We start from the raw sequence: 24,862 nt of genomic DNA, 5'->3' as shown, positions 1-24,862 counted from the left end.
AGGCACATACCTGGCCTCCCCGCCAGAGCTTTCGCGCTTTGGCAGCTCGGGGCGGAACAAATCCTTTTCGTCGAGAGAGACTCTGGCGAAAAAAAAACTGCAGCTGAGAGCTCGACGCAAAGCAAAAGACGATCGCTCAGCGCAAGACTTTCGACACACGCCTTTGCGACAGGCAACGGGGGTCTCTTCACACACGCCCGTGGCCCACGGCGCTCCACCCGTCGAGAGGGAAAAGGAACGCGACAAAAAGTGAAGCGGAGCAAGCTGGGAGGAACGCAACGGCGGAAACAGAGAGCGTTGTTGTCGCGAGAGAAGACCACGAATCGAAAGAGAGAGAACTTTTAGTTGCGTGTCAACGCGAGGCGCGCGCGCCTCATCACAGCTCTATATATACTGCTCTGACTCGTGGGAAAACTGGGCGAGTTTTTGCCTGAGAAATCTGCAGTTAACGCGAACTCTGCCACATAAAAACGCAAGCGAGTTGGTGACGTCACTAGGTGGGTGCGGCAACGGGATGTGCTGAGGGTGAGAACGGTAAGCGTTCGTTACCGCGCCTTGCCTGAGAGCGAGAGAACCCTTGTGTTTCACTCACGAGCGCGTCCATATAAAGACATCCCGGAACCGCCTGGCCAGCGATTCCTTTGCCTCAGTTCGTAACGTGTAAGCGGTTCCAAAAAAAAGCGAGGGGCTTTCCAGAGACGGTCGTCCGCTCCAACACAGGAGGTTCTCAGAAGTACAGGTATCTGCACCAATGTCTCAGTTGTGATGATGATGAAACAAAATCTACCACAAAATGGGAATTACACAAACAAAAACTATTCAAGCGAGCACACCGTCACTACTACTCTCTCAAGTTTCCAGGCTCACAAAGCCAACATCGCGATCAAGACTTCGATAGCATCTGGCGGCGAAGCACATCGTTCGAAGAACTCTTCTGGGACCTCGCGTTCGAAACGATTGAGTAACGTCAGTTCGTAGGCAACATCTTCGAAGTTCCGGAGGGGACACCAAATATGCGTAAAGACAATGGCGAGCGCAAGGTCGTCGCTGATGGGTTCCTCCGCGGGCGCTAGTATTTCTCTGTCTTGGTCAGTTTCTTCCGCCGCGGCCTCTGCAGTGCTTTCATGACGATCTGCTGCAACGGAGGACTGTTCAGGCGACGGACACTCTGCAACGGGCGGTTGCAGGTGCACAATGCCATCGACCGTGACAAAGATGCTGTCAATGTTGATGTTTCCGTGTCGACACAGAGTTGGGGAAGCGAGCGATACACCCTTGTGCACTTGCTTCGTCAGGGAGACTCGAGCGTCATGCGCCGTCCGTTGCCCCCCGGGGTCTGTGGCGGCTGCCATGTGCGTCAGAACTTCTCGGAGCTTTTCAGCCTGGAGAGACCGCTTGAAGAACACATTCGGAAACGCAAAGGCATCCCTAGGACGTTGAGGACACCAGCTGCCTCGGGCGCTTTTCAGCACGAGAAGATCTCGGGGGATGCCGACCTGTGAGGGCCCTGACGCAGTTTTGAGTTGCTTCATTGCTCTTAGATACTGCCTCCTGACGGTTGCACTCGAGCGCAATGAAGGATTTGTAACGGGGAACGCCTCAAGAGAGCATTCTTCCGCTTCGGCGGAGCTCTGGCATCTGATCAAAACGCTTCCGTACGAAGAGACACCCACAGTTTCCAAGAACCTGACTGTGATGGAGGAGCCTGTCACTTTCGACTTCATCTCGACAGGTTGCTGAGGCGGGAACAGCCCGGTCAGCGCGTCCAACATCTCCGCCGAAAGTGCCCCCAGCGACGTCGGCAGCGCGTGAGGATTCGTTACAAAGGGGGCTACCGCGGCGCAGCCCTGTCGCTCTTCCTTCTCCTGTTTCCTTTCCTTCTTCATCTGTGCGACCGTCTCGGCGACGAGCGCCGTCCAGCGCCTTTTCCAAATGAAACCCGACGTCCATGACGTCACCTTGCGTCCAACGCTGGCGCCAGCCGCCCGCAACGTGCGGACAATCTTACGGAACGGATATCCCAGAACATGCCGGATTTTCGGTCCTAGAGGAGTCATTGCCCTCGGAGCTTCACGGGCGGCTTCGTTTTCTAATGACCCTGGAGACACCACCGGCGCGATCCGCTCGGCCTCGGCAAACACGAGCGTGCGTCCCCGACCCTCACCGAACGCGCGCGTTTCGAGTTCATTTCAGGACGCGAACAGCTGCGGGCCGTGAAGCTGGGAACACAGAAAAAAGAGAAGCAGGAACCGGGCAACTGCCACGTGTGACATTGCCCCCATGTCTACGAAACATCTGGTTCGGAGGCGCAGAAACCGAGGACTGCGGCGACTCCATGGAAATCGTTTTGAAGCGCCAAACACGCCTGAGACGTGTGTCGGGCGTTTCCAAGGACGCTGGAGGCGGAACGCGGCGGCCTGCAAGACAAGACCGCTGCCTGGCGTGTCTCCGCCGGCTAGCCTCACGTGGCAACCCAGGAAACGCACGAGTTGGTGGCGTGCGGAAGAGTGTAGACAACGGCCTGGGACACGTGAATAAATATGAAGGCAGTGTGTTTGTAACGCCCCCTTGCCCGCAACAAAATTTTCCAGGCGACGCTTAGTTTATGCTGCCTGGTGCCTTTTCTTCGCCGGACCGTGCCGAAGTGTGGTTTCTTTCCTTCGGGGGGATTCGCGCGACTGATGAACGCAAATCTCGTTCCATTCCGCGTGACCCTGTGGCAAGGGAAAACTGCGTTGTCTTCACCAGAAACCGGCACCTCATCGCCGTTTCTGCTTCGTGGCGACGCCTGACAGATGCGGATGTCTAGGACGTGATCGTGCCGCGCGTGATTCCCAGAGACTGCCTTCTCCCCTCGGATATGTACTACCATGAGAACAAATGAGTTTCTGGGATGCTACAGTGATTACAAACCTTTCTTTGTCCAATACCATATTTGGTACCTTGGCTACTGGCCAGCCTTAAGAACATAAAGATCATAGCTAGACCATGTATTGTCATTATCACATTATAAGTAGATATCGTCTCTGTACAAATGATCCGCGATCCAGAACTGTATAACTCAAATCGAATAAACAGAGACATTATAGTCCCTAGGGTACTGAATATGACTCCAGTTATGAGATACAGACAGCCAAGATCTTTACGATTGCTGGGGGGCAACAGGCACTCGCCTCCTTCGTCGTTCGACCGCTACTGCTGGGAAAGCTCAGCAGAACTTTCGAACCCGGTAAACAGAGACATTCAAGATCTAAACCGGTAGCCCGACTCGTCTGCAAGGAAGACTTGGGTCTATCCATTCATACTGACGACCCTAGATTGGGTAGTGGTCTCTCTATACTCGTGGCACACGTTTCAGGCACGTCGTTGTCGGTTCGCGGGTTCTTGCTACGAGTTTTGGTTCCGAGAACGCGTGGACGAGGTTCTGCCACGTTGAAAGTGACCGTATCCGCGCCGAATCGCGGGTCGCCGACACAGGGCCTGAACGGGGCAGACTGCGAAACGAAAACGCAGGGCAGACTGCGAAACGAAAACGCAGGGCAGACTGCGACACGGGCCGCACGCCAAGCGCGGCCGAACCCGCGAGAACTCTCTTGCAATGCAGATCGGCGCAAAATACTGATTCACTCCCAGAGAAAAAAAAGAGCGGTTTGCAGGGCTGAGGAGGAACCAGAGAACGAGGAACGCAGGAAACAGCCTGTGAAAGAAAACAGGCGACAGTTTCCTGAGAAAGGGACGAGTAAAGACGAAAGGGGGCGCGAGAGGTCCGACAAAGCGATGACCAGAGACGGACTCGAGAAGGAACAACCACAGCAAACAAAGAGCGCAGAGAGCCTCTTCTCAACTGCCAAGCTGAGGGTCTCTTTGGAGGAAGTTTGGCAGAGTTCACCCAGCTGAAAAACAGGGGGTTTGCGCACTCTGCGCGGCACTCACCTCAAAACAGAGAAGGCTTCTAGGTCGAAGTTTGCCCGCCCACTGCGAGAGACGTGCACTCCTCTACGTCTCGCACGTGGTTTTTGGTTTCATAACCGGGAAACAGCTGAGTTCCCATGTTGCACTGCGGACATCACCGCGCGCCCCCGTGTACAAAGCTGGAGACCAGAACTCCATAAGAGCTCCCAGTCTGTGTCTTCGTGCTCTCTCGCTACGATTTCTCACACACTCTCAGATCGGACCTTTGTAACCCGCAGGGACACGAGTTTTGCCGCCTTTTCTGACGTTTACCCCCTGTAGCTAATTTTTCGAGAGTATACACACTCGATCTTCTGCGTGATCGAATAACGGATGGCGCAGAGAGTACGCACCTGACCAACTCTTGGTAGAAGTCGATCACGCCGCCTGTATTTCTGCTCCAGAACCGCCCGTCGGCGGTAGCTTACCACGCCCGGTTCCCGGAACGTGTGGACTCGAAAACGGCCTCGGCGATGGGCGCACTTTTTTTCAGTTTGGAGGGCGCATGGAGGCTCTCTCCATTTCGCACCTTTCGGCGTAAGCAGGGAGTGCAGATGTGTCGGGCAGCTCTAGAAGAACCTAAACGTATGTACCAGTCTGTCGATTCCCTCCCCAACAGATATGCTGCGCCAAGGGAAAAAACGAATCGCTGTGGCTTCCACAGTCGGTATAGACTCACAAGGAAAACAGCACGAAAACGACCTGCCTTCCGTCCCGTTACGCACCCGATCTCTGCATTGGAAAACATGCTTCTTCCCTCAGAGAAAAGATAAAACCTTCCTTCCGTCCTCAGTGCCTGTATCCGCCGTTTACACGCGCATACAAACGATTATATAAACGTGCATGCGTATACGTCACATACACATACACAAACATTTGCACCGCAGAAGTCGCCTAGCGCGTGCGAAAGCTGTCAAACAAATACGCTACGGCGAAACCCAGAAGCTGCGATGTACGTACCGTCCGCACAGAAAGACGTATGCATATGTGCATGTGCAACCTTAATCTTGCAGAGATACACACGGCGCTTCAAAAGTTTTGAATCGGCCCACGAAAACGCCGCTGCCGTACGTAGACGCCTTCTACTCAAATTCTTCTTTCCTCAGTACCTGGACGCTCGCACGGCAGGTACACGTCCAGGCAAAAACGGAAATACACAGACACAGGCCTGCCAAAGGCAGATCGACATCCATGCGCAGGAACAGCGTATACAAATATACACAAACATGTAAGTATCCTTCTCTGGATATACGTCTCTGTACATGCCTGCGTATACGTCCATGCGTCCATATATATATATATATATACATATACATATACATATATATATGCATATATGCATATATATATATATATATATGTATGGCTGCGTCTGTCACCAGTCTCCGCCGTATTGGGCTGTATTGCCGTAACGGGAGCCGGAAGTGAGGAAGTCTTTTCCAGTTGCCCCTTGCGTCTGTCGTTTCTGAGTTTCGAGTTTGGGGCACTGGGCGATGCGGTGCCCGAGACCGCCGCAATACGCACATCCACGGACTCCGCCAATTTCCTGAGAGCAGAGACAGCGCGCGCCTGGATTCAGACAGCTGTGCGGAGAGACGTGGAAATCCACGACGAGACAGCGGACGGAGAGCCGAAACGCACGCGCAGCGCTGGGAAAAACCCAGGCCCCGTCGCGAGAGAAACGAGAGAGAGACGTGACTGAAGAGAGGAAACGCGCCCACGAAAGACTACAAGACTGGCGGGAACGCGAACCTTGAAAAAATCCGAGAAGAAACGGAGAACAAGGCACCACCAGAAACCCCGAACACGCACATACCGCACCCGGCAATCCCCGAGGAACACTCGGCACAGAATTGAAGGCGAAAACACTTATATGTAGATGAATATACATAAACACATCTATATGCACACATACACACGGATATCTATCTATCTATCTATCTATCTATCTATCTATCTATATCTATATCTATATCTATATCTATATCTATATCTATATCTATGTCTATGTCTATATCTATATCTATCTATATATATATATATATACCTGCATCGCTCTACATGTTGCCCCGCACGTGCAAGGGTGAACGGCCCCTAGTTGCTCAGCAGCAGACGTGCGAGGTCCACGATGCGCCCTGGATGTGTTCTTTCCAGAGACTCCCGCGGTCGAGATGCATGCAGAGCGCATGCGTGGCGACTGCGCCAAAAAAGCCGCACCGGGCCTTTCTTCTCACAGAGCGCGCGGAAGGACAAGGAGAGCACGCGGGCACCTGCTTTTGAGGCTGGGGCGCACAAGGCCTTTCTCACCTTCAAGTTCAGACCTCGGGAATCGAGAGCCTCGAGGAAGGGTGGAATGCGTTGCCCCGCTTCAATGAGCAGAGCCTTCAAATCGAGGAGGACTGTCTCCTCTTGGTTCTTGTTCACGAAGGTAGTCGCGACGCCCGTCCGGCCGCAGCGGCCTGTTCGCCCAATGCGGTGGACGTAGTTTTCGATTTCTTTCGGCATGTCGAAGTTTATCACGTGCTGAATCGCGGGGAAATCCAGACCCTTAGAGGCGACGTCCGTGCCGACGAGCACATCCTTCCGCCCTTCCCTGCAGACAGCCGGAACGCGCACAAGAAAAACGAAAAAAACGGAAAGGCGAGTGGAGTCGGGCGAAATGGGAAAGCCTGCTCCGAGGCCTCATTGGGGACCTTGGCTCTCGGAGGATGCCGCGCGTAGCCGCTGTAAGAAGACGCGTTTTTCGAAGCGCATGTGCCGAGTTCAAAAACGTGGAGAGGAGACGCACCCGGCGAGCGCCCAGACTGGCACTGTACGAGCAGCCGCTGTGTCTCCGCGGCGGAGACACAGCGGCGACGAGAACGCGTCGCGACACCGGTGCAATGACGCCAAGGGAGACCCGCGAGCGCGGAGGAGAAACTCGGGAAAGACACACAGTTCGGAAGCGAGCGAGAAGGCCTTCAGAGTCTGCACACCATATAGCCGCGAAACCACGCGCTTTCCCCTGAGAGGAAAGGAGGCACAACCGAAGACCCCCACCCAAGGCCTGTGGACAGCGGAAAACTTCTTCCTTGCTTCGTTCCTCGACTCTCAGCAGAAACGTAGAGAAGTCCGCTCGGGCGACGCCACAGACGCCCAGTACCAAGGAAAAAGGGGAGAGGTCGTGGAGAGCCCGCCGCGGTCTGTGAGATCCGTGGAGATTTTCCTCACCTGAAAGCTCGGACGGCGTCGCTGCGTTCCTCCTGTGCCAGGCCGCCGTGCACGGCCGCGGCGTCGACGCCTTTCAGCAGCAAATACTCCTGGATGTCGTCCACGTCCTTTTTGTTCTCGCAGAAAATCAACACTGGCGGCGCGGTCTTCTGCAGACAGTGGAGAAGATACGGTAGCTTGTTCTCCTGCTTCACGTACTCAACCTCTTGCACGACGTCCAGATTAGCAGCGCCTGGGATTCGGACATTCGCAATACACATGCACGCAAGAAAAGAGGCCTGCACGTGCCTGCCAAACATACGCATGCACCGGCGCCTGGAACTCTGTGTGCTGCGCATGCAGGAGACTGCATACCGAGGCACGGCATAATGCTGTTTGTGTGTGTGAGTTGGAGTATCTGGCGGCCTCTTTCGATTTGCAAGAACGGAGGTACAACTTCGACAAAACTTCGCTCTCACGGTCTGTAGTCAGCTAACATTTGACTACGTATCCATACTCGCATATGCGCTGATGCGCACCTGCGAGAGACTCTCAACGTGTTTTTCCCTCTCTAAAGTTTGTGGAGTTTCCGTCGGAAAAAGGACACCGTCTGTTCACTCCAACCCGCGGGAGAGAGCGCTGCTCGACAGACACCGCGTTTCGCGTTAAAATGCGATCTGTGTTGTTCACTCACCGGCGCGTCCGACGTTGACCACGAGGGGATCGATCAGAGCCGACTTTGCGAATTCTTGAATTTTTCGCGGCATCGTCGCAGAGAAGAGAAGCGTCTGCCGCTGGTGACCGAAACTGTCCAGCACATTCCGCACCTCTTCTTCGAAACCCATATCTACCATTCTGAAAAACACAGAAAAGCCTCTGCTTACCCAGCTCATTTGGAAACGGACAAGTCCTTTCTTTCTTTCTTTCTTTCTTTCTTTCTTTCTTTCTTTCTTTCTTTCTTTCTTTCTTTCTTTCTTTCTTTCTTTCTTTCTTTCTTTCTTTCTTTCTTCTCTGACCTGTCTGCCTCATCAAAGCAGAGATACTCGCACTGTTGAAGCGAGAGCCGTCTTTTGTTCAGCATGTCGGTCAGCCTTCCCGGAGTCGCGACGATGCAGTGAACGCCTTGGCGCACCTCTCTGGCCTGGGAAAAGCGAGACAAATCTCCAACTTCTCAAAGTATCGCCCTGCGGCAGATGCGCGTGCGTCTCTTTGAAAACCGCCAGAGACTGGACTGCTCTGCGCACACCCAAAGCGCCGGGAGGCAGTGGGGGCGCAGCAAGGCCAAAGGCAAGAAGAGTTCGAAGAACAGAAGAGACGAGGACCAAAAAAGAGAGCAATAGGAAGAGAAGAGAGAAAAAGCGATGAATGGCTTCGGAAGACCACGCGACATACACGCTGGACCAGCTGCGGCGCGCACGGTCAGACTCGACGAGAAGAATGGACGCTCGAGGACAGATAGCAGAGGGCGAGCGAAGACGTCACTTGTGTCACGCGCCCAGGAAACGAAAAAGGAAAGGAAAAAACGGAAAACAGAGACGCACCACACGGAGCGACACTCTTCACATTTCTTACCAACCCGAACACATACAGACACAGGCCTACATGCACCCACAAACATGCATGCACACATACACATATTTATACACATATATATAGGCATATGTGCGTTGATGTACTGGGGACTAAACACGGATAGGGGTAAGGCAACAAGAGATTTTGGCAGCCACATTTTCTTCTGATTCGCACCTGCTCGACCACGCTGCAGCCGCCAATGACGCACAAGCATCGGAGCGCCGGGTAGCCGCCCTCCTCGAGTTTTTTGCAGAAAAAGGAACAGACGTCATTCGTTTGACTCGCCAGCTCACGCGACGGGCACACCACGAGGCCGAAGGGGCCTTCCCCTGGAGAAAGACGCAAAAGACAAAAACAGGATCCAGGTGTACAGACAGAAAAAGAGATGCACAAGACGAGAGAGATCAAGCGAGGGAGATGCACAAGACGAGAGAGATCAAGCGAGAGAGATGCACAAGACGAGAGAGATCAAGCGAGAGAACACGGAAGAAAAAGGGAGGGAGGAAATGCGAGAGAAAGCGACAGAGGTAGCCGCGTGTAGAGAACGAGAGACACAGACATACGCCGCATATGTAATGGATATCCGGGACATACAAATATATAATATATATAAATATATATTGCCCGCACACGCGATCCTTCGAAAACACGGTTTTATATGTTCGACACGTCTTATATACATCTTTAAAGCTTTTTTATACATCTGATGTATCTTGAATGTGTCGAATACATCTTATATACGTGTCTGTGAATCTTGGTATACGTTTGGAAAACAGAGGGATCTTGTGCAACTCTCGCGAGTGCGCGCCAGAAATGTCCACCGGTCTGTTGCGCGCAGCCTTTCTCACCGGGGAGGTACGCTGCCCGTGTTTCGGACTCGAGTGCTCCCATGATCATCGGAAGCGAGAAGACGAGAGTCTTTCCACTGCCGGTGAAGGCGATGCCGATGATGTCTCGCCCTTGGAGGATCGCTGGAATGCCCTGGAGAGGAGATGCCAGAAAACGCAAAGAAAACAACTGGAAGAGCGCACACCAAAGAGGGGAAACGCGGCCGAGAGAGCGTCCGCCGAAAGCTCCGGAGACAGCAGAGAGAGGACAGCGCCCCGTGTCTTCCCTAAGTGTGTGTCCTCTCGGCGTGCCCCGCACTGTCTCTCGTCTTCTCTTGTTCTGTCTCTTTTTCTGCCTCCTGTGCTCTCACTCTCTTCCGAGTTTCGCTGTGCTTTATTTTACCTGCATTTGAATCTGAGTCGGAAAAGAGATGCCGCGCTCTTGCAGACCTTTGAGAATGGGCTGTGGAAAGCGCATGTCCTTGAAGTTCCGAAAAGGCGGCGGCGGATCCTCGCCGCTCACGTCAATGAAGAATCTTTCGCGGACTTCGTTCGCCTCGGCCAGCGTCATCCCTGCATATTTATCTGGAAGCCGCCAAGTCGACTGCATGCGACTCGTGTACACGATCCCTTTCGCTCGCTCGCGCACGCCCTGCAGCGGCGCCCCCATCGACTTCGACACCTGAAAGTTCACGAACGGTCGAATCCAAGAAACAGAGTGAAACACAACGAAGAACGCAACGAAGGCACACGGAGGGTTACCTGTGCACTGTACACCGAGCGACGGAGATGACGCCCGCGAGCTGGAGGCTCGTCTCTGGACCGGGAAGATTCTGTCAGAGATGCATCGATAATGCACCCAACTCTGATCTCTATTCACACACATAACTACAAATATATATATATATATATATGCATATATATGTGTATATATGTATATATCTTTATCTATCCATGTGTATAGACACAAGGGCGTCGAGGTTTCTCTGTGTAACTCCAGGGAGAGCACAGCTCCGTTCCGCCACTGCACTCGCTGGTTTTCGACTCGACTGACGCCGATGTTTTTCGGCAAAGAGACAAATCAGAAGTCTCCAGTGACTTGTGTGCAAACGACTGTGCGGATAACAGCTCCGCGATCCGCAGACGCGTCTCGCCGGACCGTACCTGTTCGAGAATTCGCTTCTCTTCTTCCTCCATTTCTTTTTCAATGTCCTTCTTCTGCGCCTCCGCCTCGGCGCGGAGCTTGTGGCTAGTCGCCAGCAGCGTCTTCCGGAAATCCGCGCGGGCGCGCGAGAGCGCAGCTGCAAAAAAACCCAACCAGAAAAAGAAAAATGCCGTAAAAGAGAGACAGCGAAGAGAAAGGGACCAGAGCGCGAGAGAGAGGCCCGAGAAGAGAAAAAGAGAAGGAGAGAAGACCACGCGAACAAGGTGGGGGAAGGAGGTGGAGAGAAGGAGCCATGACCCGAGGTCTCCAGCGGCCCGAGCTGAGCCTGGTGAGTGTTGTGCCTTTGAGATTTTCCCTCCTCCTTTTGCGGCTTACCATTGCTCTCCTTTTTCTTCTTCACGTCGTCTTCTTCTTCATCGAGGCTGTCGCCTCCGCCTTCTTCTCGCTCGAGGTGCGCCTCGAGAGCCTGCATTTGTTTTTGGAGCAACTTGGCCTTCATTTCGCGCCGCTTTTTCAGCGGAACGTACTCCTCAGCATCGTCCACCTCGTCGAGCAAGCGCAGGGCCGCCTGTGCCTCGTCCTCGTCGTCTCTGTCTTGCCTGCTTCGCGACATCCGCGCAGGCGCGGGTCCGTGCGGTCCGCGGGCCTCCGCGCGACGCGACGCAAGAGCCTCGCGGCTCCGAGAGCGAGACGACGAGCGAGGAGGCAGAGGCGCCATCGAAAAACAGACAAGTAAAAAGAAAGAAGAGGAAGAAAGACCACCGGATCAACGAAAAGACGGACGCGAAAAGAATTGAAGAACAAAGAGGAAGGACCGCACGAGAGGAGAGAGGGCCAGACAGAGAGATGGAGGTTACGCACATACGAGGCAGACCTGTGAGAGCGCGACTCTGCTCCAGAACTGTGGAGACGACGTTTCTTAACTTCTCACGAAACGATCGTTGTCGCCAAAAGAGGTTTCTCCGATTGAGAGAAAAAACGTCTGTTCTCGTGAGAGCTCAGTCTCCGGCGTCCTCTATTTCTCTTCCGGCGCTCTTCTTCTACGCAACACCCTCATTTCTTGGCCTTTTTGTCGTTCTCTCTCTTCCCTCCCGATCTTACAGTGTCTCGCCTCCAGCCTCACGCCGCCGCACCCTTGCGAGAGAAACAGACTAACACGTGCGGAGGGGAGAGAAAGAGAGGAAAGAGAGGAGAGAAGGAGGGGAGAGAAGGAGGGGAGAGAAAGAGAGGAGAGAAGGACAGGCGAGAAGGAGGGGAGAGAAAGAGAGGGACAGCCACAGCGGAGAGAGAGAAAGAGGGGTAGGACGAGAAAAGAGACGACTCGAAGAAAGCTAACTGGATCCTGGGGAGTTGACAAGTACTACGACGTTGACGTAGACGAAGGAAAACGCGTTGAGGAGATCCTCTCCAAAGACGAGAAACGCGAGGAAACAGGCGACAACAGAAACAGAGAGTGTTTCAGACGGCGAGGTTGCCTCTCGGAAAAGGAGAAAACATTCAAAGCGGGGCAAGCCATCTGGAAAATCGTTTTATTGTTGACGGGCCACGATCGTATACCCCCCTTCTTTTTCGTCGCGCTCTGCCAAGAAAGGAGAGAACTCTCCACACAGGACAAAAGCGACGAGCCCAGGACAGTCTGCGAAGTAGAAAACAGTTTGACAGGGCAGAAGAGGAGGCAAGAAACGAAATGCGCCTCCAAAACAGGTCTCGCTGCGAAAACAGGCAGGACATGCATGCGCCCGTTCTCACCGAGAGGCGAGATTGAGACACCTGAAGGCATGCGCGTTAAGGCGCAAATTCCTCAAATAAAAAGTGAGGAAATCGAATTTTGACATCCACCTCCCAACCGATACTCATATATCTATTCATGTGTGTCTGCATGTGTCTTTCGTTTCTTGCCGTGGTCAATTTGACCGGAGCGGGCTGTCGATGCTGCTGGCGCGGGTCGGGTAACCCGTGTATAAGCCGAGACTTTCTGAGGCTCTAGCGAGAGGGAGGCTTTTTGGAAAGACACGGCGCGGGAATCGACCGTGTCTTCTAGCTGGACAGCGCGACGAAGCGGCTCGTCCCTGCGATTCTGAGAGGAAGAAGGAAACAGAAAATGCGGATACTTTTCTCGCATGAGAGGAAAGCTCGGAGCTGCCGAAGAGCCTGCGGAGAGAAAACAGAGTCTGTCGCGTGTGTCTATATCGAAAGCTGTCAAGGGGAGCGCGAGACAGAGAGGCGGATATCCCCGGAGAGGGGAACGGGTTGGGAGGTCTTTTCCACGAGGAGAGACCGCAAATACACACATCTCTCTCTGTTTTTCTTCAGTGTCTGTTTCCTGAGGCGTGCCGACTCCAGAGAGCGAGGGGAAAAGGGGATAAGGCAAGGCCGAGAGTGAAGAGAGAGCAGGCGCAAAACGCGGCGTAACCTCGTCTTCGCCCTCCAAGCCACACACTCGCTTCGCCTCTTTCTCTCGTCTTTCTCTCTTCTTTCTCTTTTCTTTCTCTTTTCCCTCTTTCTTCCCCGAGCGTTTTTTCTAGGATCCGGGCGCTTCTCTGAGTGCCGATAGGCGACTTTTTATACCCTCTCGTGTCTCTATTCACGCTCTGTCGCCCGCCCCTGGCACAGTCTCCGCCGCTCGTTTCACGGCCGCTCCGCGCGTCCTCTCTTCCTTCTCCTCGTTTTCCACTCTCTTTCTTCGTCTCCTGTGGACGCTGACGGCTGCTTCTTTCGTCCCTTTTTTCCGGCTTCCGTGCGACGCCCTCCCGCGCCATGAGTCAGCTCGTGCAGAAGGTCGTAGACTCGGGGATGTTCCCCGGGACGCTGAGCAGCTACGAGGTCACTTCTTTTCCGCAATTGCTGCTCCTTCCGCGCCTCGACTCGCCCGAGACGAAAATCCCGCTCGTTCTGCTTCTCCTGCATCCGCGACAACACCTTCGCCAACATCTCGCGACGCAGCTCGAAATCCTCGAGCACCTCCGCCTCCACGCGCGGAACCTGGAGCGACACTACCACCTTTCTCTCGCGGAGCTCTTGCGCTTCCGCGAGAGACTCCGCGCGCGCCGGCGCGGTGTACATACACCCGAGAGCCGCGCGGCCGAGGCGGGTCCGAGAGGCGGGGATTCGCAGGCGGCGTGCCCAGGCGAGACTTCCAACCCCAGAAGTCGACAGGCGACCGCGGCGAACGGGGACACGTCTCTGGGCGACGGGTGTCTCGAGACTGTCGGCGCCTCGCGTCGTCCAGAACACTCTTTTCCGCCCAGGACTCTCAGCCGAGACTCTCAGCGCGGGGACGAGTCCGGAAAAAGCTGGTCTCCGGCGCAATCGCGCGCTGCAGGCGCCGGGAAGGACGGCGCTTTGCGTGCACTCGGCGGAAACCGTCGCGGCCGCGCCGCCGTTCCCGCAACTCGGGAATCAGGCGCACATTCGGCCAGTGGACGGAGAGAAGAGCTAAGCCCTGAGCCGCCGACTCAGGCTGGTCTCTCGGCGGCCGACCGCGAAGGCGTGCCAGGAGGCGAGAGAGAAGAGGCGTCGAGGAAGCTGCCAGAGAGCGCAGAGGCGCGGCCGTGCTCGGAGCAGACTGACGCGCAGGTCGCCGACTTGCAGCGGCGCTTGACGCACACGCGCGCGTTCCTCACGCTGCTGCAGCGCCAGTTTCTCTTTCAGCAGCGCGTCCTGGAGAGAGAACTGCAGGGCAAAGCCACCGAGAAAGACGACCACAGCCTCGCGTGCTCGGAAGTGTGCGTCTGTGGATTTTGTGTCGTCCCTGGCAAGAGGCCAGAGGAGCCCCGGGACGCAGCTGGAAGAACGCGAGAGAAACCCACCACGGGGGAGGCACCGGAAGGGGTTCTCGAAAGCGACGACGGCGACGCCGCGCGAAACGGTCCGCGAATGCGAAGCGGCTCAACGCTTCTCTCCCCAAACGGCCCCGCACGCGCTCCCCGCGGCTCCAATCATGCACCCGCTTGTGCCTCGCCGGGGGCGGTTTCGAACGGCGTGTCTGCGCTCTTTTCCGGTCCGACCGCGGGCGCAGTGGCTTCGCCGTACCTCATCATCTACGCACACGGGAACGGGAGCGACATCGGCGACGTGTATGCGCGCTCAGCCTTGCTCGCCGAGCGTCTCCGGGCGAACTTCCTGCTCTTTGACTATCCCGGATACGGCAAGTACGCGGGCGCTGCAGACGAGGCTTCGGTGGACGCGACGCTCCGCTCCGTCCTCGCCTTCGCGACTGACCACCTGCGATGGCCGCCGCAGAAAATCATCCTGTGGGGAACCTCCATCGGAACCGGCCCGTGCACGCGCGCTGCATGCAGCCTCGCCGCCGCGGTGCCGTCTCCGCGCCCCGTCGGCGCGAGGGGCCTCGTCGGGCCCGCACGTGGCGGGGCGAGCGACCCAGGCCACCAGGAAGAGAGTGCAGAGGGTTTCTCGGGGATCGGCACGCGTCGCCGAAGAAAGAAACGCTCAGATGTCTTCTGCGTGGGGGAGACCAACCCGCGCGGAGCGGAAGAAGGCTCCGACCTCGCGACGGAGACACCCGGCCGGGTGCGGGGAACGAAATTCGCTTCCTTCTTCGCCGGCGTCGCTGCAGCTGTCGCCTCCGGAGGCGGTGCCGGCCTCGCCACCACGCTGGGCAAGTGGATGGCGGAGGACGAGGCAGGATGCGAAGCCGGTGAGGAAAGGGACGAAACGGAAGAGTCGTTTTTTAGGACAGACTCATGTGGAGATTCCCGCCAACCGACTCTCTCGTCTGCCTCTCTGCCCCCGAGATGCAACTCATCTCTGTCTCCTTCCGCTGCTCCCCCAAGTCTTTCTTCTTCCCCGTCCTCTCTTCCCTCTTCGTCTCCACCGCGCGCCACTCTTGCCGGCTTCTCCTCCTCTGCCTCTGTTGTCTCTGCGGGTTCCCAGTCGCTCCCGGTGGCCTCGCGCCTGGCGTCTCTGCCTGTGCCTGCGGGGCTGGTGCTCCAGTGTCCGTACCGCTCGATTACGCATGCAGCGGCGGCTTTTGTGCCGTCTCTGGTTGCGCGGGCGCTCGTCGCGTCGAGGTGGAATGTGGAGAACGAGGTGCTTGCATGCGACTGCCCAGTCCTCTGGATCCACGGCCAAGCAGACGAACTTTTCCCGTGGGAAGGCAGCCTCGCCATGTTTGACGCCTATCGCAAGGTGTGCGAGCTGCGGCGGGCCCGCGCCGCCGCCGCCGCCTCCGCGCCCCGCGCGGCGCCTGGAGCCCAACTAGCGACGGCCGCGGCCGGCGCCCCCCGAGTCCCGGGAGGCAGCAGGAGAGACAGAGCGGCGGAAGCGGGCCCAAAGCCTTCGCAGCCAGGCGCTGACCCTGCTGAGGAAGAGGCGGACAGGCGCAGGGGGCGACAACCGGCGAGTTGCGACCGCGGAGACACCACGGCCCACGGGGCGGCTGGCTGGGGCGCGAGGGGGGCGCGGCCGCTAGGGCCAGACGGTGGGGAGCGCGGGGACCTCGAGGAGAGGAGGCAGGCGAGCAGCGCAGACGAGACGGATCCTAGACTGGAAGCCGCGAGAGTCGCTGCGCTCTCAGCCTTTGCAAGACGCGACGTCGAGGAATGGGCGGTTGGCCACTTCCCAGAGAAAGCGACGCACGGCGACTTCGACTTTCGAAAGGACTTGGTAGCCCCCGTCCAGCGACTCATGAGGCGGAGCCAGCAGCGCTGCATCGAGGCGTTTGTCGGGGAGCTTCTCGCGCTCTGGACTGCTGGTCTACAGTCGACCTCTGCCGCTTCGCCTGCGGGGGACTGGGCTGTTGTTCGGGACTTCTTTTCCTGTTTCTGGGGAACCCCAGACGAGAGCCCGGCGTGTCACCGGGGGCTCGCAGGTGTCTCTGCCTCCCCTCCAGCAGGCCGGAGCAGCTCTGCGCTCGCCTCTCGCGGCGCCGCGGCGCTGGCAGCCTTCGAGGACGAGGGCCGAGGGCGTCTCCGTCTCCGCTTTCTGTTGCCGCCGCACTTCCTCTGCGGCCTGACGCTTAGCCACCCGCTGCTTCGGCCTTTTCGGCCGACAGTCGGAGACTACTTCTCCCTGCGGGCGCTGAATTCGTGCCGTCTGGGGTCCGCCCAGCCTGTCACTTCTCTCCGCGGCTGGTTCCGCGGCGACGTCTCGCTCTTCGGCCTCGGAAACCACCACGTCTGGGGATCGAGAGACGAAGAAGACGAGGACGAGGAGGAAGACGGGAGTGAGGACGAACACGTGTCTTCGACGTCGATAGACGAATCTCTGGTGTCGAGCGAGGAAGAAGGGACCGAAGCGGACGAAGAGACCGAAGAGGAAGAAGCGGACGAAGAGGACGAGGCGGACGAAGGGAGGGGAGGCGAAGAGGCAGGAGACAGGTTGGAAGAAGGCGATGCAGGCGGGAGTGAGTTAGGGGCGCGCCTCACTTCGTTCGGTTCGTCCGCCCTGGGAGCTGAGCCGGCCACGGAGACCAGCGGAGATGTCGTGGAGAGAGGAGGCGCGGCACGGGACAGGCAGCCTTTGCCCTCGACTTCTCTCCAGTCGCTCGCTCCGTCCGCTCGCGTCTCCCCTCCCTCGTCTTCGTTTCCGGCCGATTCGCCGGCGTCGCGTTCTCGGCAGCTTTCCAACCCTCGTGGACAGGCTGCCTCCTCTCGCTCCGTGTCTGTCTCTTCCCGGTCTTCCGTCTCGCGGCCCCGCTGGCCCGTAGTAGTCCGCGCCCTGGCCGCGCGAACGGAGAGGGAGAAGGCGCGAAGGCTGCGGGCTCGAAGGAAGCGCGCGTTTTCGGCCTTTTCGGCTCCTGACCTCGCGCGCACCCCAAAAATCTCCCTGCCGCCTCTCCAGGAGAATCTCCTGCAGAATTTTTCTTCGCTCCCCGCTCTGCTCGCTTTCATCGCGCACCGCTACGCCCTCTTCCTCTCCTGTCTGCTGCAGGTCGCCCGCGAGAGACTCGCAGTCTCCTCGCGGACGCCTGGCGCAGCGACTGACTGCTTCCTCGCGGACGTCGAAGCCTTCGTCCGGCGCCTCTACGGCCTTTTGCAGCCTTCTCTCTTCGTCGACGCCGTCTACAAGAACCGGAACGGAGTGAGGCGCGATCGTGAAGTGCGGGGAGGGGCGACGGGGGAAACTGGACGCCAGCGCTCAGAGGTTGGACACCAGACCGACGAAGGCGCGAGACAGGGTGGGGCCGGGCGCATGCAAAGCGAAGAGAAACACAACTCGGAGCCCTGTGGAGAACGCGACGTGAACACTTGCTATGCTCTAGACAGTCTCGTCATCGCCGGTGTACGCATCCGTCTGTCTCCGCCTGCGGAGGCGACGCCCGAAGATCTCTCTTCTTCGGGTCTTCGGTTGCCGGGGATGCTCAGTTCGGAGTATTTGCCGCTCCGCCGTCCACCTCCGTTGGAAAAGGCAGCGCAGGGTTTCCGGCCGCTGACGAGAGCAGCCTGGCGCCGCGACAGGCGGGGCGTGGCTGCTCGTCTCTCCGCGGACGCGCCGCAGCGAGGAGGAACTGGAGAGAGTGGAGGTCCGCATGGCTCGCAGCCCCGTGCTGCAGAGCGCTGGATGCGAACAGAAGGCGCCGGGCGCCGCCGGCTCCACGCGGGGGCGACAGCCCGTCCGTGTCCGAGGAAGTCGCGGTACTTTTCGCGGCCGCGCCTCTCGCCTCTTCACCTTCTTTTCCCTGCGCCGAACTTCCTCGTTTTCCCCGTCTTTGTTCCGCCTCTCCCTTCGCTGCGCTTGACGGTTCAGTGGCTGGTCGATGCGCTCGCGCTGAGCGAGGAGAGATCCCCAGCAGGCGTTCAGTCCTCTCGCTCGACGGCTGCGTCGGAGGCGCTGTCTGTGCCCGCCGCTCCGTCTCTCTTTCGGCTGCGCGTTCAGGGGCCTCACTCGCGAGGAGCGGAGACAGGTCGTTCTGCGCCCGGCGCCTGGCAGCCGGAGACGCACGAGAGGGCCCCGGCCCGGTCCCGGCGGAATGCGCGTGGATCTTCGCCTCGCGTGTCTTCGCGCGAACAAGAGGCAGCGTTTCTGAGGGAGCGAAAGAAGCAAATATCGCTCCTCTTTGCCGACCAACTCTTGAAACAGCTTCTCGTCTCGCCCGTTCGTCCCGCCTTCGAAGCGCTCGGCGTGGCGCCTGTGCCCGGTCGCCTCGCGCCCCCCTCCGCCTCGGCCCTTCCTTCTGCAGGCGCGGAAGGGGAGGAGACACGAGGCTTTCCGGTGGTTGTCGGAGCCCGAAACGACTTCATCGCTGGCAGGAACTTCTTCCCTTTCGGGTGGGACGTGCTGTTCCTCCTCCTGTGCCGCAGCCACATTGCCTCCTACCTTCCGCGTCTCGTTCCAGCTCCCTTTCTCTCTTCGACGCCTCGGCCGTCTGCCCGACACACACCGCGCGAAGGCGTCGCTCCTTCCTCTCCCGTTCCTCGTTCCTCTGCGCCTCGCGGGTGTCCTTCGCGGCCTGTCTCGTCGCTGCTCTCCTCGGCTTGTGTGGCGTCGCAGTCGCGGTGGGGCGAGGATCCGGAGACACTTTTTGCGGGGGCGCAGCACGCCGAGCAGTTTGCGCAGCGGCGCGCGCTCTGCCGCCAGCGTGTCTCTTCAGCTGAGTTTCCTCGGCTGTCTCCTGACGCCGTGGAGCGGATGAGTTTGACAGCCGCGCAAACGCGCGCAGCTTCGCTCGCTTCCTCCCTCGCCTTCTGCCTGCCTCTGTCGCTAGGCTGGGCGTTTTCAGCGAGCGGAGAGAAGGCACAGTTCCCCGGCGAGAAGCGACGCGACCACACAGGACACGCCGCGCCTCTCGGCCAGAAGTCCCGGGAGACTCGCGTCTTTTACTGGGAAGAACTCTCCCCGGCGCACTCGCTCCTCGTGCAGGCTCCGCAAATCCTCGCTCTCGCTGATGCCCTGGACCTAGGCCGCGCGGCGCATGCAGCCTTTCTGTCGAGAGCGACAGGTCGCGCACAGCTGAAAAGCGAGCCAAAAGACCCGCACCCCCCGCGAGAAGAACGCGTAAGGAGCGGGGCGGAGACGAGCCGCGAGACGCAGGAGGTTCCGGGCGCGAGAGCCGGAGAGGCATGCATGCATGGACCAGTTCCGGGGGGGTGGCGAGCGGGAAGAAGGGCGCTCTGGGCTTTTCCGGCGACTGGGTTGCCGCCCTCAGTTATCCGGGGCGTGTTTCTCGCCTCCGAGAGAGAACGGGTGAGGGAAGAGAGGCGAAACGTGGAACGGGCAGCCGCACTGGGGCACGAAGAGGGAAAACCGAGCGAGCAAGGCTCCACGTTCTCGTTCTTCCCCTTTTCTGCAAAGGGGAAAGAGGACGACAAACGAGGGACGCGCGCCGACGTCCAAGACATCGCCTGTCCCGTGCGCGCCGAAGACGCGGCCTGCGAAGGGACTGGACCGAGCGCGAGAGGAGACCAGGGATCGGAGAGAGCAGGCGCGACGGAGAGCGGCAGAAAGCCTGCGGAGGGAACGCAGGAGTCGCAGATGGAGAAGCTTATTTTCGCCTTCTTCAGAGATAGTTTCGTCTTCAGCGAGCCGAAGTTCTTCCTGGAGAAACACGAGAGCGCTCGAGACGCTCCTTTTCGGCTTCCGGACCGGATCCTGAAAGCTCTGCGCGGGGCCCTGCGCCGCCACGCCTCCGGCGAGGCCGCGGCGGAAGAGAGTGAGGGCGAGGGGCGACATTTCTCCCGGCCAGACGCAAAAAGCGCCGAATGTCGGCGAGGCGGACGCCCGGAACTTCCGAGTGACACGGCCGGAAACCCGAGCTTTGACGGAAAAATACGACTCGACGATGTGGCTGCAGCGTTCTTGCATGCATGCAGAGAGGCCGATCTGTCCGGAGCGCGGAGACGACGCAGGCGAGCCACCACCGTTTCCGCAGGCGCTGCAGCCGGAGCAGCGGGGACACCCGAGACACTCGAAAGTGAAAGAGAAGGGGGGTTGGGAAGGCCGTTTCCTCCCTGCTCAGCCTTCACTTCTTCGGCCTGTTCCGCTCCTCGCGTGCGCTCGTCCTCGTCGAGCACGGCGCCCTCGAGAGAGACCAGTGGAGGGGAGATGGGGAAGGCGCGCGGCGCAGAAGACAACGAACAAGAGACAATCTCTCAGCGGGATGCGTCTTCCGACAGACGCCGCGCTGGGTCGTTCCCGTGCCCGTGTCGTCGCTCCTCGTCTTGTGCTGACGCGACTTCTTCCTCGCCTGCTGTCTCTGCGCGCGACACGACCTTGGCGCCCGTTGCCCTCTTCCTGAGTGGCGCTGGTGACTGCCCGAGGCTCGACACGGAGCGCGACGAGGGAGACAGCCGTGTCTCCAACAACGAACAAGACGAGAAGGAAGACGAGGACGAGAGGGAGACGATCGAGAGGGAGACGATAGCGGGGAAAGAGAGAGAGACGGAGAGAGAGGAGACAGACACAGACGACGGGGATCTTCGTGTTTGCGAAGCGCCGCTTCGGCCCTTCGCAGATTCCTGGGACGCTATTTCGTTCCCTGTCTCCTCTCCCTCGGAAGATCAATGGCTTCAGTCCATGTCTTCTCTCTTGCCGCTTGAGACACCTACAGTGCAAGATGAACAGCGTGAACTGGTAAACGACCCAGCTCTCCACTTTGCTGTCTCTGTCCTAGCTGAGTCTTCCTGCTTGTCTCTGCCACGCCGCGCCTTCTGCCTTCCTAGCGACTCCGTGTAGAGCTCCTCTCTTTTGAGACACAGACCGTCGAAGGTGACGAGCGGCCGTACGCACGCCGGGATGAAGATTCCAAACGCGGTGGCCCGGGTTCGTGCGCCTCTCGCTTTCCCTTCTCCTTTTTTTCCATTTTAAACTCTTTCTTGGTGTCGCGGGCAGTTTTTTTTCTTATTGAGTCTTCTTTCTTCCGTTCCTCTTGAGCCTTTTTCTCCTTCGTATCGTTGTCTCCGGCGTTGCCTTCCCCTCTCGTTTTATTCCTTTCTCTCCTCTGGTTCGCCGAATTTCTTTATTGCAGGCGGAGTGGTGTCTCCTTGCCGCGCTCATTCGCGCCGAGCTCGCGACCGCGTCCCTCCTCCACCGCGCGACTCGGCTGCGGCCCGCGACGGGTCCGGCCCCAAGAGCCGAGAGAGACAGGGCGATTCAAGAAGCGAGAGGAGACCGCAGCGAGGAGGCTGAGAGAGGCGCCCACCGCAGCAGCGCGCAGGGACACACATCCGCTTGCGTGTCTCCGGAAGAAAGCGAAGAAGAACTGTTACGTCTGGCGCTGGGAGCGTCGTCTGTGCATGGATTAGCCGCCGGTGAGGACGAACTGAGAGAGGAGCACGACGAGCGAGAGAGAAGGTGTTTGGCTTCGTAAAGAGACGCGAGACAAAACAGGTCAAAGAACAGGGCACATGAAACGGGAAGAGAAGGCGTCTGGTAGCGCCCTTCTTCGTTTTTCGTCTTCTCCTTTGGCGGAAGGCTGTTTGCCTCCTCTTTCTACTCTCTTGCGGAGCTGCGCGTCTCGGTGTGTGTGGGTGTGCAGCGGCGTCTCCGAGTCTCCCGTTCCATCCTCTAACTGTCGCCCTGGAGCGCCTTCTTCTCTACGCGCTGGACCAAATCTATCGTTTCGATTCCGCGCCGCCGTCGACTCGCCTCCTCCCGAGCCTTCCACTTGCTCCCTACGCTGCGCCGCTCGCCCCCTTCCTGCCTGTGACCCCCTCAAAATCTCCTTCTGTGTCGCCGCGCCCCTGTCAATCGCCTCCCGTGTCCTGCGCGCCAGGCCGAGTTGCGCAGTCGTCCGCAACCTTTTCTCCTGTGCCTGGCCTTCCACTCCTCCCTTCCTCTCCCGCCTTAGCTCCGGGAGGGCCTCCGTCCCTCATGTCCTCTCGCCTCGCGGCTCCGCTCTCCTCACACGCTTCCTTCCCCGCTCATGTTTCTTCGCAGCCTTTTTCTCTCTGCTCGTCTTCGTCTCTCGGATCCGTGGATAAGCTCGCCGTAGGGCGTCCGGGGTCGCATGCATCTCTTTGTCTGATTCCGGGGGAGAAGAAGCCTGGAGGCGCGGGCGGGGCTGTGGGGGAGACGCGCGGGGCGACCGAGGGCTTTGGAGCCCAGCAGGCCCTTGGCGAGCACGCCGATCCAGTCTTCAAGAACTCGGCGGGGACAGTCTCCTTTCGCAGGCCCCGAGGCACTGCGGACGCCGGATCGGGTGGCAGCCGCAGTGGCGTCGAGGGGACACGTGCCGCAGAAAGCTCTCGAGGCTCAGAGGACCGGCGTTTTTCTTCTCTTCCGTCGGAGAGTTGTGAACGTGGCGAAACAACTGAGCTGAAGGGACGGCGCCACACTCGCCCACCCATTGAGATTCGGAATGTGCTGCTAGAAGGCCCTCGTCCCGTCGGCGACGTCTCCCCAGAGACCAAGAAAGACATCCAGAGGGGGCGAGGGACCCCACACCTTCCGCCAGAGGTCGAGGAGACAACTGGTCTCGGGGGCGGTGTCTCGACCCTAGTTTCTCGCGCTCCGCAGCACCTGCATGCGCTGGCCCACCAGTCCAGGCTTCTTGCTGCGGCCCAGGAAATGCACGGGCCGAGAATGAGAGAGATTCCCGCAGCTCGACTTTCGGTCCTGAAGACTTCTACGCCTCCTCGAGTCCTGACGCTTGTCTCCGATGTCGGCTCTAGGCAGCGCAACGACGGGGAGGCGACCACTGGGTCGCCAGCCCCGGGAGGTTCCCAGGGAGTTGCGAACATCCGTCAAAGTGCTATCCCTCCGTCTCGGTCTTCGACAGAAAACTGCTCCCTCCTCATTCCCGTGCAGGCGCCGCAAGAGGTCCGTGGCCCAAGTTGTCTCTCCTTAGATGACTGCACTGACATCCGTCCCCGGCGCGGGCATTCGCTGGTGTGTCCTCGTCCGAGTCGGCCACCTCGCGGAGGCGTGCGGGCTCTACAGCATGCGGAGTGCCCGCCCGAAGCCGAGCCCGGAAGAAAGACAGAGACAGGGGACAGGCTACCCACAACCGACCCAGCCCGCTCGCCCAACGGGGCACCGCCTGCCGGCGGCTCTGTCCTTCTGAACAGGAACCACATGCGGCAGTTTACAGGGTCTGTCTCCTCTGGGCCGATGCGTCGGCTGCCTCCTCGCCGTGCTGACCCCCGTCCCGCCCCTCAAGAGAGCGCCGCAAGCGGAGACACTGGGGACTCGCAGAGCGCCCGACGGTTTAGCTACGAGTCTGGGGCGCGGAATCCTGCTGGGCGGGACACCACCGAGAACAACGGCTCACAGCAAGTCGTTGAGTCTGCTCTCGCCGGCTCCGTCCCTTCTCCGGATGCAGCGCTCCTGCGACAGGCGTCGGGCTCTCTGTCTCCAGCGGGCCGTCCACGGGGCGCCGGCGTAACGCTGAAACCGCTGGCAACAGATGTCTTTCGCCCACGCCCTGGATATGCCTTCCCCCCGCCTCCTGTGTACGGACTGCGGGCGGAGTCTGTACAAACAGATGAGCTAGCTGGCCGACCGGCGGAGATCAGAGAGTGCCCAGGACATCGCTCGGAGTTAAGGCACACAGGGAGTGTTCCAGGCGTTGTTCTCAGCCTGCATACAGACGCCAACACAGGGGCTGTTCCCGCCGCATGCCACCAGCAGGAGCGGAAGCGGCTCCACATGCACAGGGCGCTAGGACGGCCTCCGCAGCAAGTCGAGAAGTTGTGCTTCGTCAGAAGAGACGAGTTCGCTGTAGACTCGGGGGAAGAAACATACGGTGGAGAGGAAAGGAAACTCGGGCAACTTGGAGGCGTGCAGAACCCCGGAGGGGAAGGACGAAGAGACACGAGTTCGAGTGGAGGCAGCGAGGGCGCCGGACCCATTTTCGCCGTGGACAACCTGCTCTCTGGGTGAATCGTTTCGCGCGGTCTCTCTCGGGGTGTGCTTAGCTTCTAAGTTCAGTTCTTCTCGCCAGCTCTGCGTTTGTCCACTCTGCCAACAGCGGCAGATAGGTTGTTCAATGCTGCTTCTGGGGAACCATAAAGACTCTAGAACCTTGCGTGAATAACAAAGGCATTCTGCACTGTTCTACCGTTCGAAGACGAACCAGGAAAACGAGGCTACGCGGTGCCCCTGCACACGCCAGCCGCCGGCAGTGAAGAACAAACAGCTTTTTCGTATGAGACAACACCGTTTTCACGCGAACATGATCGAAGCAACCGATATTATTTATTGTGGGAGGGTGGCGGGAAGAAAAGCTGTTACATATATCTAGATACTCGCGAAACGACAC

At 58.6% G+C, this 24,862-nt stretch overlaps 3 protein-coding genes across 3 annotated transcripts; 1 reads left to right on the top strand and 2 right to left on the bottom strand.

The window, feature by feature from the left end:
* Window positions 1-863: 863 nt before the first annotated feature.
* Window positions 864-2,057, bottom strand: NCLIV_043630 (putative RNA helicase-1; the record flags this gene model as incomplete). The annotated part of the gene is made up of 1 exon (XM_003881281.1): window positions 864-2,057. The coding sequence occupies one exon, from the start codon at window positions 2,055-2,057 to the stop codon at window positions 864-866; it is 1,194 nt and encodes a 397-aa protein (XP_003881330.1).
* Window positions 2,058-5,326: 3,269 nt separating this feature from the next.
* NCLIV_043620 (hypothetical protein) lies at window positions 5,327-11,422 on the bottom strand (the record flags this gene model as incomplete). Its single annotated transcript, XM_003881280.1, has 10 exons — window positions 5,327-5,497; window positions 6,259-6,544; window positions 7,162-7,393; window positions 7,835-7,995; window positions 8,157-8,281; window positions 8,887-9,041; window positions 9,561-9,693; window positions 9,943-10,221; window positions 10,704-10,840; window positions 11,080-11,422. 10 exons carry the CDS (start codon window positions 11,420-11,422, stop codon window positions 5,327-5,329), a joined length of 2,022 nt encoding a protein of 673 aa, XP_003881329.1.
* A 2,039-nt stretch (window positions 11,423-13,461) lies between these two features.
* On the top strand, window positions 13,462-24,483 carry NCLIV_043610 (conserved hypothetical protein; the record flags this gene model as incomplete). The annotated part of the gene is made up of 3 exons (XM_003881279.1): window positions 13,462-21,234; window positions 21,629-21,911; window positions 22,139-24,483. The coding sequence occupies 3 exons, from the start codon at window positions 13,462-13,464 to the stop codon at window positions 24,481-24,483; spliced, it is 10,401 nt and encodes a 3,466-aa protein (XP_003881328.1).
* Window positions 24,484-24,862: the final 379 nt, after the last annotated feature.

The sequence above is a fragment of the Neospora caninum genome, chromosome IX, assembly GCF_000208865.1.
Source record: "Neospora caninum Liverpool complete genome, chromosome IX".
NCBI lineage: Eukaryota > Apicomplexa > Conoidasida > Eucoccidiorida > Sarcocystidae > Neospora > Neospora caninum.
This window is presented reverse-complemented; position numbering and strand designations above follow the sequence as displayed.